Below are 20,079 nucleotides of genomic sequence, written 5' to 3' on the forward strand. Positions count from 1 at the left end.
ACAGTTCTTAAATCTATATTCATCAGCTCTTTCTAGCCAAAAGATTACCAGGCAAAAGTAACCACAGGACTAGAAAATGTAGATGAAGATGCTCTTCCTAAGAGGAAAAGCCTGTGGGGTCTGCATGAGGACAGTTTACCTTGTTGCGTGGTTGCTGGTCTTCCCTAGTAAACTCGGAGAAAAAGTTAGCCCTCCATTGCCCCAGGTGTTTCAGGGGCTGGCCTGTCCAAAGACAGCAAGATGTATGTCTGCCCTCTCTGCAGTTCCAATCTGCTTCAAGGATTCTATGATGCTATCAATCAGTTAGAATGTACAACGTTGCCTAGATACCTCAGGGCTTCTTTTTCTCGTAAAAGACCAGAGCTAGGAGACAAGTAGGTTGGGTGACATCTTCAAACCTGTCAAACACATACTGAGAGACCAGCTCGTGGGAGAACTTGGTGGTACAACTACCTGAGCCTCTGGGCCCCATCATCTGTCCAGGCAGAATGGCAAAGGAAGAGACTCCCAATAGAACAAGGGGAGAGAGGGACTGAGAGCTGGGGGCATCTTACTAAGGAATGGGAGAACTGGGGAAAGAAAACAAGGGCAACAAGGTTTGGGGTTAACTAAGACAAAATCTGGTAAAGTAAAACATTTCCCCATAGAGCCACAACAGCAAAATACAAAGAGATAAATTTAATAAATCCATACAACATCTCCCCAGAGAGATACGTCCTTAAAATACAAAAAAGTTCATTTTGGTAAATCTAGGACCCGCCCACAGCAGTATTTCCATACATGTTTACTGAACGTATGAAAAAACATTTCGCAAGGACCCTCAGCTCCCTCATCTGTCCCCAGCCCCGGCTGGCCTCTCTTACCCTCCTCCAGCCTCCTCCATTCTGTCTGTCTGAATGTCCTGATTCAGCAAACGGTGACAATTAGCACTAGGAATTAAGTACATAAATCAAAATAAAATCAACCTGGATGATCTGGAATATTATTTTCAGTTGGTTTCCCATGATAATGGTCTCCACTTTTTCCAAGGAAAATTTCTTAGAAAACTTTATTTTTCAATTATGCCTCCATCTAATAAGTATCTGATAAGAACGGCACAAAGCTGGGTTCACTGGGGCAATACAAAAACGTGTCTAACAAAGAGCTTACAATCTACTAGGCCAGATGAGAAAGGCATACAGATAACTCTGTGACAAGCTGGGAAGTCACAGGTGGTTCAGATAAAGGGGAGGGATGAAGAAAGAGAGAAAGAGAGAGGATGTTCACTGAAGAAATGGTTAGCGACAGGCCAATTTCACTTAGTTCTGGAAGGTAGAGTGGAAACTAATGGGGCATGTGGGAGGGGCCGAGTTCCAGGGAGGCCAAGGTCAGTTGGAGGTCAAAAGGACTTCCTGTCAACTCCAGCTGTTCAAAAGCAAGGGCTGTAGGATCATGTGGTAAATGCCCAATCCACAAAGCATGCATTCAAATGAAATTGAATAATCTGTTAAAGATATTGTAGAAGGTATTCCCTATATTTCCCCCTGTTGGAAGGAAGAAGAGATGCTCTCAGCAACTTCTAACTCTACATGTCCCTTATTCCACCAGCAGAACATGAAGTTGCCAAGTGACCCTCCCAGATGAAATATTAATACCTTGTGGAAAGATTCTCAGGAAATCAAATATTTTTTATTCATTTACTGGATTTCATATACCTAACAGTCCTTAAAACAACTATCAACAGCAGCAACACAAACCACATGTAAAATGAAAAATAGGTGCCCCACACGGCACCCTTCCCCATGACACAAGCATATTGAGAAACAAAACCCTACAGGGTCCTGATATGACTCACTTTAGGCATGAAAAGAGTCCTACAGGGCTCCCTGGCAATCAACTCCTCTTCATGCTGGAGCTGAATACTCCAAAGTCTTTGTTCTCTCTTCACATTTGAAGTCAACACACAAGTTAAGGTCAAGTTAGATTAGATCTCCAGTTTATTACATGAGTCCCTATCCCTCTCAAATGTTCATCCACAGTAGAGGGCCCAATCTACTACAAGCTACAGCTGAAGCATCCCAGTGGGGAACTCAGCCAGCCAGGTCACGTGGGCAGATCGTGTATATGTTTCCCAGTCCAGCAGCCACAGAACCCAAAGCCATAGAGAGCTAACAGCTCAGGCCTCAACAGAAAAATTTGCTGAAAGGGGATCTCTTGGGTCTGACGCTTTGATTTTACAAGTTGGCCCCAATATGCCAAATAAAGATGTCATTTAATGCCCTTGAAAACCAGTAACAAAATGCTAAGAGTACCCGAGAACCTGGGGTTCTCTTTCAGCCATCCAGAAGGTGAAGTCAGCCAGAAGGTTGCTTGTTGGTCCCTGACCAACTCATCTGCCAGAGGAAGGGCTGGTCAGTATCCAAGGAGCATCAAACCCAACCTCGAGGGACTCCTAGTTCTTCCCCGCCTGCTGTAACCTTTTGGCCACAGCAGTGATCAGAGCTGCTCCCTTTCCACTCCCATCTTCTGACAACATGAAGGTCACATCACATCGAGGAGCTAGTTCTTTCACAGTTTCCTGCAATAGCCGAGAAAAGCTACAAAAAAGAGAGAGAGAAACATCATCAGCTTTTACATATAGAATCAACATATTTATAGGGCCGGCCCCGTGGTGTAGGGGTTAAGTGCATGCGCTCCGCTGCTGGTGGCCTGGGGTTCGGATCCTGGGCGCACACCGAGGCACCGCTTGTCAGGCCACGCTGTGGCAGCATCCCATATAAAGTGGAGGAAGATGGGCACGGATGTTAGCCCAGGGCCAGTCTTCCTCAACAAAAAGAGGAGGATTGGCATGGATGTTAGCTCAGGGCTGATCTTCCTCACCAAAAAAAAAAAACAATCAACATGTTTATGAATCATTCCAATCTAGTTTGTTCCCTCCAGCTTCCTTCTCAAGGCTCTAGAACAGCTTCTTATATAACTCTTTTAATTTTATCTTTTATTGAGCAACTACTAATGCCAGAGACTATTCTAGATGTTTTACTTACAGAATGTCAAAGTGTAATAAATAATAGTTTGAAAACAATTATTATCTTTACTACATAAATTGATGCTCAAAAGTTAAGAAACTTGTGCAAGTTTGTACAACTAGTAAGTTTATTAAGATTTGAACCAGGCCTTCTTCCAAATCCTATCTTTTTTATTGTTCAAATTTTCCCCAAATTTTTATTTTGAAATTTTTCAAACTTAGAGGTAAGTTGAAAGAATAGTTCAGTGAACACCTGTACACCTTCTTGCTAGATTCAACAAAAGTTAAAATTTTGCCCTATTTACCTTCTCCACCCATCCATTCTTCTACCCCTCCCTCCATTAATTTTCCCCCAAAACACACAGTCTTTTTTTTTTCCCCCCAAAGCCCCAGTAGATAGTTGTATGTCATAGCTGCACATCCTTCTAGTTGCTGTATGTGGGACACAGCCTCAGCATGGCCGGAGAAGCGGTGTGTCGGTGCGCACCCGGATCCCAACCCGGGCCGCCAGTAGCGGAGCGCGCGCACTTAACCGCTAAGCCGCCGGGCCGGCCCAAAACACACAGTCTTAATCACAGTGATACTTGGCCTTTCTCATCTATCTTTTGAAATATTAAATCTATTTGAATGGACATCTTGGGAGTCAGTTACCATGCCAGTCTCTGGAGTCTAAGTGTGTTTACCAGAGGCCTGGGCATCTAGGCCTTAGGTCCCGGGATCCTGGATTACTGTGAATTGTTTTGATGGTGGTCATCTCTGAGGGCGAGCATGCCAGAACAGGTTCTGAACCCAACTCTAACACGCAGCCAGTGGGTGACTCTGGCCAACCACTGAAGCTCCCTGGGGCCCTACTGGTTAAGTGGAAGAGAAGGTTTGAGGTCTTACTGGAGGCACATATAGGTTGGTTAGCCCCAGACTTTCTGGAGAAAGGAGAAAATGGCTTGGCAGTCACGGATCAAAGTCTTTTTTTCCTAAGTTTTTTTAAAGTGTACAATTCAGTGGTTTTTACTGCATTCACAAAGTTGTGCAACCATCACCACTATCTAATCCCAGAACATTTTCATCATTCTAAAAAGAAACCCTACACCCATTAATAATAACTCCCCATTTACACCAACCCCTAGGAGTCCCAATAATCACTAATCTACTTTCTATCTCTATAGATTTGCCTATTCTGGACATTTCATATAATGGAATCATACACATAGTATATGGCCTTTTGTGTCTGGCTTCTTTCATGTTAACATGATATTTTTCAAGGTTTGTCAAAGTTGTAGCATGTATTGGTACTTCATTCCTTTTTATGAGTAATATTCCATTGTATGGACACACCACATTTTGTTTATCCATTCATCAGCTGGATATTTGGGTTGTTTTCCCTTTTGGCTATCATGAATAATGCTGCTATGAACATCCAACAAGTTTTCAGGTGAACACGTTTTCAATTCTCTTGGGTACACCTAGGAATGGAACTGCTGGGTCATATCATAACTTTATGTTTATCTTTTTTAGGAACTGCCTGACTGTTTCCCATCAGCAATATATCAGGGCTCCAATTTTGTCACATCCTCATCAACACTTGTTATTGTCAGTCTTTTTTATTATAGCCATTCTAGTGGGTGTGAAATGGTATCTCATGGTTTTGATTTGCATTTCCCTAGTGACTAACGATATTGAGCATCTTTTCATGTGCTCATTGGCCATTTGCAGATCTTCTTTGGAGAGAGGTCTGTTTACACCCTTTGCCCATTTGTTAATTAGGTTACTTGTCTTTTTATTCTTGAGCTGTAAGAGTTCTTTATATATTCTAGATATAAGTCCCTCGTAAGATATATGATTTGTAAATATTTTCTCCCCTTCTGTCTTTTTATTTTCTTATGGTGTCCTTTGAAGCACAAAAGTTTTTAATTTTGATGAAGTCCAATTTACATTTTTTTCCTTTTGTTACATATGCTTTTGATGTCGTATTTAAGAAATCATTGCCTAATCCAAAGTCACAAAAATTTACACCTATGTTTTCTTTTAAGAGTTTATAGTTTTAGCTCTTAAATTCAGATCTTTGATCCATTTTGAGTTAATTTTTGTACATGGATATGAGATAGGAGTCCAACTCCATTTTTTCACATGTGGACATCAGTTGTCACACCATTTGTTGAAAAGAATATTCTTTCCTCCATTGAGTGGTCTTGGCATCCTTGTTGAAAAGCAATTGACCATAAACATGTGGGTTTATTTCTGGACTCAGTTCTATTCCAATGATCTCTATGTTTATCCTTACGTCAGTACCACACTGTCTTGATTATCGTAGCTTTATAGTAAGTTTTGAAATAGAGACGTGTGAATTCTCCAACTTTGTTTTTCTTTGAAGATTGTTTTGATTATTCTGAATTCCTTGCATTTCCAAATGAACTTTGATGATCAACTTGTCAATTTCTGCAAAGAAGTCTGCGGGATTTTGACAGTGATTGTGTTGACTCTGAAGGTCAATTTGGGAAGTATCGCTATCTTAACAATATTAAGTCTTCCGATCCATTAACACAGGATATCTTTCCATTTATTTAGGTCTTCTTTAATTTCTTTCGACGATGTTTTGTAGTTTTCAATGTACAAGTCTTGCACTTCTTTTGTTAAATTTATTACTAAATATTTTATTGTTTTTGATACTGTTGTAAACGGAATTGTTTTCCTAATTTCATTCTCAGATTAGTCATTGCTAATACATAGAAACGCAACTGATTTTTGTATATTGGTCTTGTATCCTGAAACCTTGCTGAACTTGTTTATTATTTCTAATAGTTTTTCATGGATTCCTTAGGATTTTCTATATACAAAATCATGTGATCTGCAAACAAAGATAGTTTTACTTTTGCCTTTCCAATGTGGATGCCTTTTATTTCTTTTTCTTGCCCAACTGCCCTGGCTAGACTCACCCTTGATTTTTCCCTTGAGGTCACATATTTTTGGTCTGGTTCCTATAAGCCTGTCCCTTAAATGAAGATTTGACTGAGAAGCAAAAACCACATGACCATCTGGAGGCAGTGCTAGAAGCAATGCAGTGTTAAAATAGCAGGGGTGAGAGGGGGCATCCTTGTCTTGCTCCTGATCTTAAGGGAAAAGCATCCAGTCTTTCACCAGTAAGTATGATGTCAGCTGTGGGTTTTTCAGAGATGCTCTTTATTAGGTTGAGGAAGTTCTCTGATGCCTAGTTTGTTGATCCTCTCATGCCTTTTATCATGAAAGGTGTTGGATTTTATCAAATCCTTTGTCTGCACCTGATCGTGCGGTTTTTGTCCCTTAGTAAAGTCTTGGTTCAAGGAAGAGGCTTGCAGCAACCACGCTAAAAATATGTGATCCCAAGGGGAAAACCAAGAGAAAAGACACCAGTCAGTTATTTTGGATATTAGTTAGCAGCATAGGAAAGGCTAAGGATCAAGGATTACAATAATAATATGCTCATGGATACATTTCAGCATGATTGGAAATTTGTATAAGTTTGTTAATACTTTTCCTCTTCACCAAAACAAAATGTAAAACATTAAATAAAAATAATAGCTTTCATCGTTGAAGTTTTCGTGATGTGCCACGCATTCTACAGACGCTATTTAACTTAATCCTCACAACTACCTAGGAGGTAGGTACAATTTTTGCGCTCATTTTACAGATAAAGAACTGAGGCTCAAAGAGGGTAAGAAACCGGCCCTACGCCTCCCAGCTTCTAAGTGGTGGAGCCAGGATTCAAACTCACATTGCCTGACAGGGCTCTTAATTCTTCTGTCCACTGACTCTGAGCTAAGAAAATTATAACCAGCTCATACTTGACAAACACTCTATGTTGTGCAAAATCTTCAGTTCTCATTACTCCCCTCCCTTTTGAGGTGGGGTGGGAATATGTTCATAATAATCACCTGTATTTGTTGAGCACTGTGTAAAGCACTTTGCATGTATTAACCCACTTAACCCTCATACAGCCCTATGAGATAGAGATTATTACTGCCCACCTTTGATGGATGAGGAGACTGGGGTTCAGAGAAGATGGCTAACACTCCCACATCATACCTCTCAGAAGCAGATCCCCCAGGGCTCACACCTTGCCTGTTATATTCAACTGGGTCCACACAGCACCCTCCCACGTCCACCTTTCTGGGGCACTCACTGCGGATGCAGCTTGTACAGGGTGCCGTCCACGCCCACGGTGATCCTCATGTGCTCAAGCCCCTGGTCTTCCCTCCTTTTCTCTACGATGGCAGCCAGGCCAGCGCCACAGAGCTGCGCCGCCCGCCGGGACACAGCTCCGCACACCTCCTTCACCACGATGCTGTCCTCACATGTGCTGTCCAGGCCGAGCTGCTGCAGGATCCTCCTGACCTGGAGGAGGGCCAGCCGGTCGCTGCAGGCAAGCACACCAGGGCGTCAGGATCTGCTTCTTGGGGCTCTGGCACCTGCTCCACGTGGCTCACAGCCCCCTCATCCCTAGACGCCCTAGCAGGAGGGAGGAGAAAATGATCCGGGCAATGGCTAAGTTGGAACAGAACACCTCAGAACCTGAGGCTCCAGAAGGTCTGCCACCCCCAGGAAGTCCCATCATCTTTAAAAAATAAAGTGTGAACACCTCTACTGTTAGGCATATCCAAACCTATTATCTCACTAGGAGCTATCATTAGATTCAGCAACTAACACACCAGGTACCTGTTTTTCAGAAGAGGAATCTGAGGTTCAGAGTGCTCGAGACGACCACAGACAGTAGAGAGCAGAGATTCACACACACGCCTTCTCACACCAGGTCTAGCCTCTCTCATTGAGCACACCAGCTCCACCAGCTCCAGTACTCTGACCCTATTCCATTGGAGGCCAACTTTCCTTCTATTTAGCTTTTTCTGATTCTCTACTTTCTCTTCCCAACTAGACCACAAGCTCTTTGAGCGTAAGACCGTATTCTCAATAGTAGCTAGCATAGGGCTGCATACTTTCAATGAGCAAGTGAATAAGTGCATATACAACATACAATCAGCATCAGAGTGAATGGGAACCCATTAGGACCATAAGCACATGCAGAGAAGCACCCATTGTGGATACACACTGGTCTCAAGTCTGGACCCTAATTATCTCACAGTGAACTTACAGAGCTCTGACTCCCAAGCTAAACAATGTGAAGTTATATCCTTGAGTGTCTCAGCTAATACAGTAGTCCCCCCTTATCTGTGGGGCATACGTTCCAAGACCCTCAGTGGATGCCTGAAACCATAGATAGTACCAAACCCTACATATACTATGTTTTTTCCTATACATACATACCTATGATAAAGTTTAATTTACAAATTAGGCACAATAAGAGATTAACAACAATAACTAATAATAACATAGAACAACTATAACAATATACCGTAATAAAAGTCGCCATAGATCTTAGCAACCTCAACATAGGATTTTTTTCTTTCCTTATTAAGTCGAGAACATCCACTTTTTCACTTAAAGGAAGCACTTTACGTCTTCTCTCTGGTATATTTGAATTGCCACCATCACTAATTTGCACTTTGGGGCCATTATTAAGTAAAATAAGGGTTACTTGAACACAAGCACTGTGATACCACGACAGTCGGTCTGATAACCCAGACAGCTACTAAATGACTAATGGTCAGGTAGTGTGTGCAGTATGGATATGCTGGACAGAGGGATGATTCACGTCCAGGGCAGGTGGAGCAAGACTGCACAAGATTTCACCACGCTACTCAGAACGGCGCGCAATTTAAAACGTATGAATTGTTTATTTCTGAAATTTTCCATTTCATATGCAGTTGATTGCAGGTAACTGAACCTACGGAAAGTGAAACTGTGGATAAGGGGGGACTAGTGTACTTAAGGAAGAAGAGTGTTATCAAGAGGGAACAACTGAGAAACAACCCGTATGGCCATATAGTAGGTTCGGCAGAGAAGTGGTGGTGTAGCCAGACAATGGAATTCTTTGTAGACCTTAAAGATGAGTTTGCATGAGAACATTTAATGCTACGGAAAATGTTCATGACATACTAAGTGAAAAAATAGGTTATAAAATAGTATGTGCCATATGATCTTGGTTTGTTTTTCAAATGTTTGCCCCTGCACAGAAAAAAAGAGCAGAAGGAAATCTATTCAGATGCTGGCAGGATTACCAATAATTTTTATTTCTTCCTTTTGCTTATAAATGAGTAATATTTGTATAGGAAGAAAAAAGGTGGGTTTTTCTAGTATGTATAAAAATAAAACCTGAAATTCCCTCCACGGTCTAACCCTTCACAGTTTACCTAGTTCTTTCACAAATATTCCCTTAATCGATCCTCAGAGCAATCCTTGGGGTTAAGCAGCAGAGCAATTATTGATCCTATACAGAAGTAAAGTGGGGTCCAGAGAGGTAAAGCAACCTGCCTCAGGTCACACAGCACAAATAAGGGAAGTGGTAGAGATGAATCTTAAACTCGGGCTCTGAGACGGTAAACCCAGGATTCTTCCCCTGACAATCACTGGCCCACTCAACCAACAACATGCTTTGAAATGGGCCTCAGTCAGCATAGCACCTACTATCTTCCAATTGGTGCTAGATGGATATGATTTTCATTTTATTCCACGAAATTTGGGGGGAAAAAAAAAACGCCTATAGAAATCAAAGCATCCAAAGCAGGCACATTTTGTGTGGCAGAAGCAAATATTCCTGGAGGCATCGAGGTCCTGCTGACTTGCTCTTGTCCAGGAACAACTTTCTCTGTATTCAGGCCAAAAAAACCAAGGCAATGATAAGTCAATCTGCTTATCTCTTGCACATGAGGGAGAAACTATTTTCCCCCACAGCAAAAGAGGATCCCTCTGGTCACCAAAGGTGATGACTTTTAACTTGCGCTTTTGAATCTGATGGGTTGAAGACCAGGCTAAACAAGGACGCCAAACATCTGCTCATCAGCACTTCAAAACACAAAATTGCTGCAGCCACTGCTCCTACCACCATCTCCTTAGACAGTGAGAGCGCATCTGCAACAGTCCATCTGATTTCCCTCCGTGAGTACTACTTTCATTTATAAACAGTTTCTTTCCTTCCCAAAGTGTTTTTGGCTTGCTGGCATCTGGCCGTAAAGACCAGGAGAATTAAATGAATGAAGGCAAACTGAGAGAAATTCCAAACATGAAGCCTCTGATAACATCCAGCACTGCTACGAAAAGCGGTGAAACAGACGTACTTGTACATCACTGGTGGTGGTGGAAACTGGACTACCTTTTTAAAAGTGTGTCCAGGGCCGGCCCTGTGGCTTGGTGGTTAAGTGCGCGCACTGCAATGCTGGTGGCCCGGGTTCGGATCCCGGGTGCGCATAGAGGCACCACTTCTCCGTCCATCCTGAGGCCGCGTCCCACATACAGCAACTAGAAGGATGTGCAGCTATGACATACAACTATCTACTGGGGCTTTGGGGGGAAAAAATTAAATAAATAAAATCTTAAAAGTGTGTCCATAGAGAAATGCTTCTTTTAACCAAATGCTTCTACTCCTAGGGAAATAATTTATGAGATGCAAATGCCTATGTGTACAAAAAGAATAATTATGGTGTTACTCAGAATTGCAGAAATCCATAAATTATAAGCTAGACATCCTATACTAAAGGGAAAGTTTAGTAAATTATAGTATAGCAACATAATATAACATTACACAGCCATTTAAAATGATAATTACACCAAAGAGTTGATACGGGGAAGTTTCTCTTTCAAGAAGTATTCTAGCTAATAAATGCAGAAGGAGTGATAGTACTGAATTATCATCATTTTACAATCTCTAGTGAAATCATAGATCTGGGCAATGAGCATCAGTGACTGCTAACATCATAGAGAGAAAGAAGACAACTCAATGCCGCCTATGAAATATTCTTGTCCAGAATTCAACACTGAATCTAACCACACACCCGGGTATACTATGAGTTCGCAGGAAATACAAGGGACAGAGGAAAATGCTAAATGCTGCATCAGCAAAATCTAGAACATAGGAAACTCACAGGATAAAATGATAGTTTCTTCATCAAATACATTACAAGGGGAAACAAGAGAGGGAGGGGAAGTCTATAGATGAAAAGGGATTTTAAAAACATATCAACCAAATGCACTGTATGAATCTTATTTGGATACTGATGCAAACAAAGGAATTGTAAAAACCATTATTTTTAGGCAATTTGGGAAACAGGAACAGTGACAGGATATTTTATGAGATTAAAGTTTATCATTAGCTACTTCAGGTGTGGTGATGGTAAGGCAATGTGGTTATGTTATTTTTTTGAGAACTCATGTTCAGAAATACATTTTGAAATATTTATGGATGAACTGACATAAAATGTGGGATTTGTTTCAAATTAATCCAGTTTGGGGGTGGGAAAGCAGGGATATACAGAGGAACCCAGTTTGGCCATGAATTGATCATTGTTGGTGATGGAAATATTAGGTTCATCTTACTATTCCCTCTACTTTGGAATATGTTTAAAACTTTTCATAATAAAAAATAAAATAAAAACCAGAATTATAAATGAAAATTTCCATGAACAAACTGAATAAACAGTATACAGAATGATGTGTGTAATATGATTGCAATTATAAAAATATGTTTACACACATTGAAGAACTTGAAAGGAAATACAATATGCAAAAATAAAAACAGCTATAGTTAGTAATGAGCATATGGGTGATTTTTTTAAAGACTTTTCTTTCATATTATGGATACTTCATCTTTTCAGGAACAAAAGAGGATCATTTTTTAGCCTAGGCTAACTCCTGCGTAACAGTTCAGGCAGGCAGCTGGTCCCTCAGCTATGTGCTGTGGTGCTGATGTCGCTGGAGACAGGGAGCAGCCCCGGGAGGCAACCCCCGGCCCAGCCAGGCCCTTACTGTTTTTATTTTTAAATCTCAAATCTGCTGGACCCTGGTGTGATGGCAGCACATCCCAATCAGGGCCTCTCGCACCGAGCAGGTGAACTTGACCAAATGTCACCTTTCAATCTGGGACAGGAACTTGGTTTCAAAGATGCCTCTGGTCCGGAGACGCTCTGAAATCTGCCCACGGAAGAGGAGACCCTGCTTGGTCAGGTCAATCAGGATCTGCCGCACGATCTCCCCCAGGTACATCCCACTGGTCATTTTCTCGTATCTGTTTGGAGAAAAGGGATGAGGTTGGTGAGAGCAGGAAAAGCAGCACTGGCGAGTGGTTCCCGAAAGGACCACGGGTCGGGAGGTGGAAAGCACACCACTGGCATCAGCCAGTTGCCTGGATCGGAGTGGTTCAGAGTGGGCAGCAGGCCAAGAGAAACGTAATGCAGAAGACAGCATGATGTGGGAAAGCCAGGTGTTGGAGCCACATTGACCAGAGCCAGGTCCTCCCTCTGACACGTACTAGCTGCATGACCTGAGCAAGCACTGTAAGCCATCATCTACGAAACCGGGAGCAAAACAATGATCCCACAAGACTGTCGGGAGGCAAGCATCTGCTATACAGTAGGCACTAAGCAAGGTGAGTCCCTTTCCTGGCCCCAAAGCCAGTTCTCTTTGGCTTTGCATTATAAACCTGTTCTACTGGAGATTCTCCTTGGCTTTGTATTTGAAGAAATCTCTTCCACTACAGACTCTGCTCCTCAAGATAATATATTTAAACTGTCTGCACATAGCAGGGATGCTCAAAAAATGTTAGCTCCCTTCCCCCTTTCTAGCAGGCTGTGAGCTCCATGAGGGAAGGAACAAGAGGAAAAGCGGCTTTGTAACAGACAGGCACTGGCCAGGAACTCTGCACAGGCATGTGTGACAGTATTAATAACAGTGATGTGGAGCTGGACTGCCACTGCTTGCAGAGCCAAATAGAAATCTGAGTGTGCCTGAGACTTATGTGCTGGAATTGTGTTCTCTTAACCGTTCAGGACCTCATCAGTCTAAGGAACCAACATGAAACAGAGTAAATAATGGTGACTACAAGGCAAATTCAAATGTGTTGCCCCCTTAAACTCTCACTCCAAAAATATGAGCCTCCAGTGGATTTAGACACAAAATTAAGTCAGAAGGAACCTGCCCCTTGAGAAGAGGTCATGATATTCAGATGTCCCAACTTGGGATTCAGAGATAAGGTCCCTTCTTTCTGGAGCAAACCCTAGTTCAGCTGGGCTTACCATAACTCATTTGCCTCCCAGCTTCAAAGACCAATAACAAAGGAAGACAGGGACCACCAAGGCCTGTCTTGGCCTTGCCCAAGGCTCTCCTATACAATGTTCTCAGTTCAGCAGTTACCAATGTGTCTGAGGCCCAGGCGTCCCATTACTTTTCCTATCTGCCCGACTTCTTCACTTGGATATCATCCATCACGATAAATCTACATTTTCATCTTATTTTATATATTAAGACACTGAGTTTAGTTGTAACAAAGACAATATGGCATGATGGTAAAAAATTTACTATCTGGTCCTCTACAGAAAAAGTTTGCCAACCCCTGTTGTAATGGATTGGCCCAGGTTAATTATCAATTCCCAGCATGCTAGCCCTGTCTCTATCTACCCCTTTCTCTCCGACTCAGGAAGGTATATGAGAATGCAATTAAAAATGTACTTTGTTTTTTTTTTAAGAATCATTTATTATTTTCAGTATGGTTAGTAATTGGAATACACCTCACAAGTGATTGTGACCCGTGGTGGGACATGATATTGTGGTTGAGAACCAGACTCATATCCACCACCTGTGGCCACTTCTCCACCCACAGATCAACAGAGGTCATCCACCTGGCAGCCAGCTCTTGAAAGGCTGAGGATGTTGACCTCTAAACTGGACCTACTAGAAGCCCATCCCTATAGGGCCCACTAAGTCACCATGTCCCTGCTCTGTAACACCAAGCCCACAGTCAAAGGACTTTTTGACAGCCTCTGCCTCACTTCCAAAGCCACTACTAGACCTCATGGTACCTTATGGTAATTAGAAAAAGGCACCCCTTCTTTCTACTTGTTGGAAACTTATCATTACATTTTGCTTTTGTTCAAATAAGATACTTCACTGACACCTGATGGAGAGTTGTAATAAATATACAAAGCTATAGGGTCTATGACATGAAAACGGAACCCCCCCTAGATCTGGTAAAGTTATATACTGCACAACCTGCATAAATGTACACATCTGCCTCCTCACCTCTGTTTGCCAGGATTCAAGGACCCCTCATCCACCTCCTTGTCATATTGGGTCCGGATGTCATCTATGCAGCCATTATCTCCAAATCCTCCCCACTCTGTGTTAATGCACATCTTCCCTTCGTCCCCTTCCACCTGTTCGATATTCCTCATCTCCTCCATGTAGCATAGGTTGCTGCCTGTTCCTAGAAGGAATCATGAAGGGACTTCAGTCTTCAAAAGACACCACAAGGTCTTAAAGAGGCAGTGGAGTGCAGTGGATAGGAATTTAGGCTTAAAGCCAGATACAACAGGGTATGAATTCTAGCTTTACACTCATAGCTGGGTAACCATAGACAAGTATCTCATCTTTCAGAGGCCCAATCTCTTCATCTGTAGAAAGGAAATAATACCTGCCCTATAAAGAAAAAAACGAGGGGCCGGCCCCATGGCTTAGTGGTTAAGTGTGCGCGTTCCGCTGCTGGCGGCCCGGGTTCAGATCCCGGGCACGCACCTATGCACCACTTCTCCAGCCATGCTGGGGCCACTTCCCACATATAGCAACTAGAAGGATGTGCAACTATGACATACAACTATCTGCTGGGGCTTTGGGGAAAAAAAGGAGGAGGATTGGCAATAGTTGTTAGCCCAGAGCCGGTCTTCCTGAGCAAAAAGAGGAGGATTGGCATGGATGTTAGCTCAGGGCTGATCTTCCTCAAAAAAAAAAAAAGAAAAAAATGAGATGACACTAGTAAGTTTCCTCCACATAGATAGTATTCAATAAATGGTACTTGTGATATCATCATCATCACCATCATCATATAAGATCATCATCATCCTCATCATTATTGTTAAGCTATAGGCATACAAAGTGAGCTTCCAAGTAGTCATAGAGTTAGGAGTCAGAGCTGGAAGGGATCATGAAGAACCATCTAGTCTTGGATAGGTAAATACTTGGCATCTGTAAGCCACCCTCTTCTCCTTTGCCCATGACCTGGTCTCAGAACTATTCTCAACACAACAGTCCAGTCAACTATTATATTCAGTCAAACAGTCTCACCTCTTTGCCCTCCTAGGTCTAGCCCAACCTTTCCCACAGATGAGGAAACTCAAGTCCAGACAGAATAAGTAACTTGCCCAAGGTCACAGAATGGGTCAGAGTTAGCGTGAGACGAAAGCTTTTACCTGGCATTGAAAACATCTCAGTATATCCCCATCTCCTTGTTCTATCTACTACTCACCTTCAGGAAGCCCAGACAACCAACTGGAACAACTTTCCCAGATTCTGTCATTACTTCACCTGTGCCTGTCACTTGGAATGCCCATTATCCCTGCTCCACCTGTTCAAATCCCACCTGTGCCCCCACATCTTAGAGAGAGACATCCCTCTGGAATCCACCCTTGCCCTTAATCACTGCTAGACTTCTCCTGAAGATTCCCAAAATGCCTATGTCAAACCTCAGGCCACTCCCTTATCCTCTCCTAGATTCCTTTCCAACTCTTCCCCATCCTGTGCACCCTGACAGCCAGAAGAGGTCAGAGAACAGAGGAGGTATACGTTGGAGCCAGCATGAAAATCTAGCTCCCTCAGCCCCAGGCCAACATGATCCAACTGTGGTCTCCTTCCTCTCAGGATAATCTGCCCCAAGGCCTTAATTTGAAAATCTTCTCTTTCTATGTTATTCTCCTTCCTCAACAGAAAGGACAACCTTTGCTTAGAACCCTTAAGGAAAAAGATATTAAGTAAAGACCTAGGAATTAGGACACCTGGAATCTCAATCTTAACTTCATCTCTGCCTCGGACAAAGCCGGCTTCAGAGCCTCTAGGTAATGGAACAATGACCCCCTTGCCTCTCACTATGTTAAAAGGGAACCTCCAAAAGACCAGATGGGGGTAGGCCAATGAGACATGCCTGACCACTTACCTGCAATCAGGCCAATCTCACAATTAGGATCTTCATAGCCACAGGTCATCATGGTTCCCACTGTGTCATTCACGACTGCAACTATGTCCAGGTCAAATTCCTGCAAAGGAAGCAGCGGTACTGTAAGTAGAATGTACAAGCCAAACAGGCTCAGGAGGGGCATATCAGCCCAAGGGGGGCAGAGGCCAGTCACAGGGCTGGATATAGGATGGCAGAGCAGAGGGGCCTGGGAGAAGGGGCAAGATCAGGTATGAGCCTCAACACCATATCGTACATTTCTCCTCTTGATAGCTTCCCTGAGCATGTCCACTACATCTTCCCCTTCACAGTCAGTGGCCTTGAAGCCTTTGGTCCACCCAATGAGTGTTCCCTGAAAGAAAGGAGAGGAAATTCATTTGAGAAATAGTTTGCTGGGACTACTGTACAACCTCAACATCAAATAGATGCAAGGCACTGTAGTTGACTGCTGGTCAAATGCATGTGCTTTTGACTGTGCTGCCATCTCTGCACCCCTAACACTGGGCCCAGAGGCATCATAGAGCATGATGCTCAAACAAGGTCTACCGCTGAGTGGAATAATTGTAGCAATTCATATTCATCAAGGGTCAACTCATGTTCCCTGGCCATGACTGCACAGAACAAAGGCCTGGATCATAGCAGTCCCACTTCTAATTTAGCCAAGGACAGATTAAGATGTGATTAAAGGGCCCGGTCCTGTGGCCGAGTGGTTCAAGTTCCACACGCTCCACTTCGGCGGCCCGGGTTCGCAGCTTCGGATCCTGGGTGCCGACCAACTCCACTCACCAGCCATGCTGTGGAGGTATCCCACATACAAAAAAAATAGAGGAGGATTGGCATGGATGCTAGCTCAGGGCTAATCTTCCTCGAGCTAAAAAAGAGGAGGATTGGCAACGGACATTAGCTCAAGGTTAATCACATCCAAAAAAAAGGATGTGATTAAAGATAAAGTTACAAAACATTCATCAAAGCATTGTTCCACAGTGAAAAAGTAGAGGCACCGAATCATTCCAACAATATGGATCTATCATCTTGTACATCAATGTAGGAAATGTTATACAGCCATAAAAAATCATGCCATAAGAGAACGTTGGATGTTAGAGAAAGATGTTCACCATACACTGTTAAGTGAACACACATTAAACAAATACAGATGGTGAGTTATTCTATTATTCTTTTAAAATCCACATACACACACTCAGATCTGGAGTACCAGAGGGTTGACAGTGGTTCTCTCTCGGTGCAAGACTATGGGTGCCTTTTAGTCTCCCCCTTTTGTTTGTCTATATTTTCTAGTTTTCCTAAAATTGGCATGCATAATTTTTATAATACTGATAAAAAGTATTTTTAATTTTTTTTTTTTTAAAGATTTTATTTATTTATTTTTCCCCCAAAGCCCCAGTACATAGTTGTCTGTCATAGCTGCACATCCTTCTAGTTGCTGTATGTGGGACGCGGCCTCAGCATGGCTGGAGGAGTGGTGCCTCGGTGCGCACCCGGGATCCGAACCCCGGCCGCCGGCAGCGAAGCGCACGCACTTAACCGCTAAGCCACGGGGCCGGCCCAAGTATTTTTAATTTTTAAAAGGAAGCTCAAGCTTACGCTGTTAGCTGGAGGCAGGAGTTAGTTGAGCCTCAGACTCCATAGCCTAGAGCCAGGGGTGGGGCGAGGGCACGTAAAGCTGGGACATCTAGGCCAGGAGAGGTCCTGGGATAGGAGAGGTGGCTAGCAACTCTGATGGCAGCGCCCCCAACCCCATGGGCTAGACGGCCACCTCACCCTGAGGCCCTCAGCCCTAGTCTCCCTCCTTCTCCCCACAGTACTTGGGAAGCTGGACTGCCTTGCTCCTTTCCTGGTGGATGTATGTAGAACATTAGAGATTCACCTCCAAATGAAAAATCTCTCTTTCCTATTAGTTGCAATTATAAATAATATTTTTTAAAAGTCTCTCTGTTTTCTCCCCAGCCATGGGCAGCTTTGCTCCCAGCTGTCCCGTGGTCTCCTCTTCCCTCTTAGCTGTGTCTTTGTGAACCTGTCAGAACTGCTGGGAGAGGGGCCTGGAGGCCCAGCGTCCTGGGTCAGGAGGAACAGCCGTGTCCTGGTGCCATCGATTGTTCAAGACCAGCTGCACACAGCTCCCCTCCCTGACAGTATATCAATTTTTAACGGTAGCAGTAATACAGAAATGCATTATCCTTATAAAAAATTAAAGTGTTACTGATAAGGATCAACTCCTTTAACTCCCTATCCCCCCAATCTGAGAGGTCACCTCTATTACCACTCTGATATGAATCCTTCCAGACCGTTTTCTCTCTGTTTACACGTATTTCTAAATAAATAAGTTCTGTGTGTGGACTACTGCAATGTGTTTTTCTCACTCAAAAATGTATCTCCAGACCTTTCCAGGTCAGTTAATATGGATCTGCCACATTTCTTCACTGAAAAAAATATTCCTCAAATATAATTGCATAGAAATAAAAAAACCCACAAAACGTACCCATATAATAAGTATTATTTTTATCCCCAATTTTCAAATGAGGAAACCAAGGTACAGAGAGGTTAAATAACTTGCCCAAGGTCACACAGCCAGTTAGTGGAGAAGCCAAGATTCAAACTGAAGCAATGTGGTTCCAGACCCGTGCTCTTAACTATTGCACTCTGCTGCCTCCCCACCAGGTAAGTAATATCTGTGACGCACTTAGAACAGTGTCTGGCACAGAGCAAGCACTATGTATGTGTTTGTTATAAAAATCAAGGAATTAATTCCATATGATTGATATGCCATAGTTTATGTAGTCATTCTCTATTGCCAGACATTTGGGTTATTTCTAATTTTTCATTATTAAAAAGACATGCTGTGGTGAACATCTTGTTCATTCCTCCTCGGGCACATGCTTGAGAAATGGAATCTTGAGAAATGGATCTTCTGGCTCTTAGCATTCTGTCATTTTTAATTTTGAGAGATCTAGCCATATTACCAGATAATTCAGCCTTTTGAACCCCCTTCGCCCCGTTCTCTGAATCATTGGGGTGGTTGGGGGGTGGGTAGGCCTGCTAAACATGTGTTCTCATGGCGTTCTCAGAGCCCCGGGGAGCTCCACTTCAGTTCTGATTTCGCACCCACCCATCAGTTGAGACCTGCATCCCTCAATTTCCTCATATGAAAAATGAAATAGGATAGAAAATAGAGTGTAATGTACACAATAAAGGTAAGTATTATTTCTTGATTTTTTGCTTTCATTAAATATACGTGCATTATAGCCAAAATGGCCCTAAAACACTGGGCTCCAGGGCCTGGTCCCCTTGAGGGCAGAGTGCAAGAGCCTGGGCTCTCAGGCCAGTGTCCTGGGTTGGAACCCTCCACCACCATTTATAGATGGGGCAACTTGGGCAACTTACTTAATCTCTCTGTGCCTGTTTTTCTTAACCACAAAATGGTGATTAAAAATAGTGTCTATACATACAATGGAATATTATTCAGCTTTAAAAACGAAGGAAATTCTGACACATGCTTCAACATGGATGAACACTGAGGACACTACGCTAAGTGAAATAAGCCAGTCACAAAAGGACAAATAGTGTATGATTCCACTTATATGAGATTACCCAGAATAGTCAAATTCATAGAAAGTAGAATAGAGGTTACTAGGATCTAGGGGGAGGGAGAAATGGGAAGTTATTGTTTAATGGGTATAGTGTTTCCCTTCGGGAAGATGAAAAAGTACAGAAGATGGATAATGGTTGTGGTGTCACAACAATGTGAAGGTACTTAATGCCACAGAACTGTACACTTAAAAATGGTTAAAGTGGTAGGGCCGGCCCTGTGGCTTGGTGGTTAAGTGCGCGCGCTGCAATGCTGGTGGCCCGGGTTCAGATCCCGGGTGCGCATCGAGGCACCACTTCTCCGTTCATCCTGAGGCCGAGTCCCACATGCAGCAACTAGAAGGATGTGCAGCTACGACACACAACTATCCACTGGGGCTTTGGGGGGAAAAAATAA

The 20,079-nt window shown here is 43.0% G+C and overlaps 1 protein-coding gene across 2 annotated transcripts in view; it reads right to left on the reverse strand.

The window, feature by feature from the left end:
- Window positions 1–1,646: 1,646 nt before the first annotated feature.
- Window positions 1,647–20,079, reverse strand: part of HKDC1 (hexokinase domain containing 1) — a 47,790-nt gene continuing 29,357 nt past the window's right edge. The window contains exons 13-18 of one of the 2 annotated variants that reach the window (XM_004427040.3): window positions 16,336–16,431; window positions 16,062–16,161; window positions 14,159–14,342; window positions 11,994–12,149; window positions 7,158–7,391; window positions 1,647–2,576 (exon numbers count right to left, since the gene is read on the reverse strand). In XM_004427040.3, coding sequence (XP_004427097.1) covers window positions 2,432–2,576; window positions 7,158–7,391; window positions 11,994–12,149; window positions 14,159–14,342; window positions 16,062–16,161; window positions 16,336–16,431 — 915 coding nt within the window. In that variant the 3' untranslated portion in view covers window positions 1,647–2,431. The remainder of the gene's footprint in view (window positions 2,577–7,157; window positions 7,392–11,993; window positions 12,150–14,158; window positions 14,343–16,061; window positions 16,162–16,335; window positions 16,432–20,079) is intronic. The other variant, XM_087432100.1, reaches the window with a different exon arrangement.

This window comes from Ceratotherium simum, chromosome 6 (assembly GCF_057802395.1).
Source record: "Ceratotherium simum simum isolate JZ-2026a chromosome 6, ASM5780239v1, whole genome shotgun sequence".
NCBI classification, from domain to species: domain Eukaryota; kingdom Metazoa; phylum Chordata; class Mammalia; order Perissodactyla; family Rhinocerotidae; genus Ceratotherium; species Ceratotherium simum.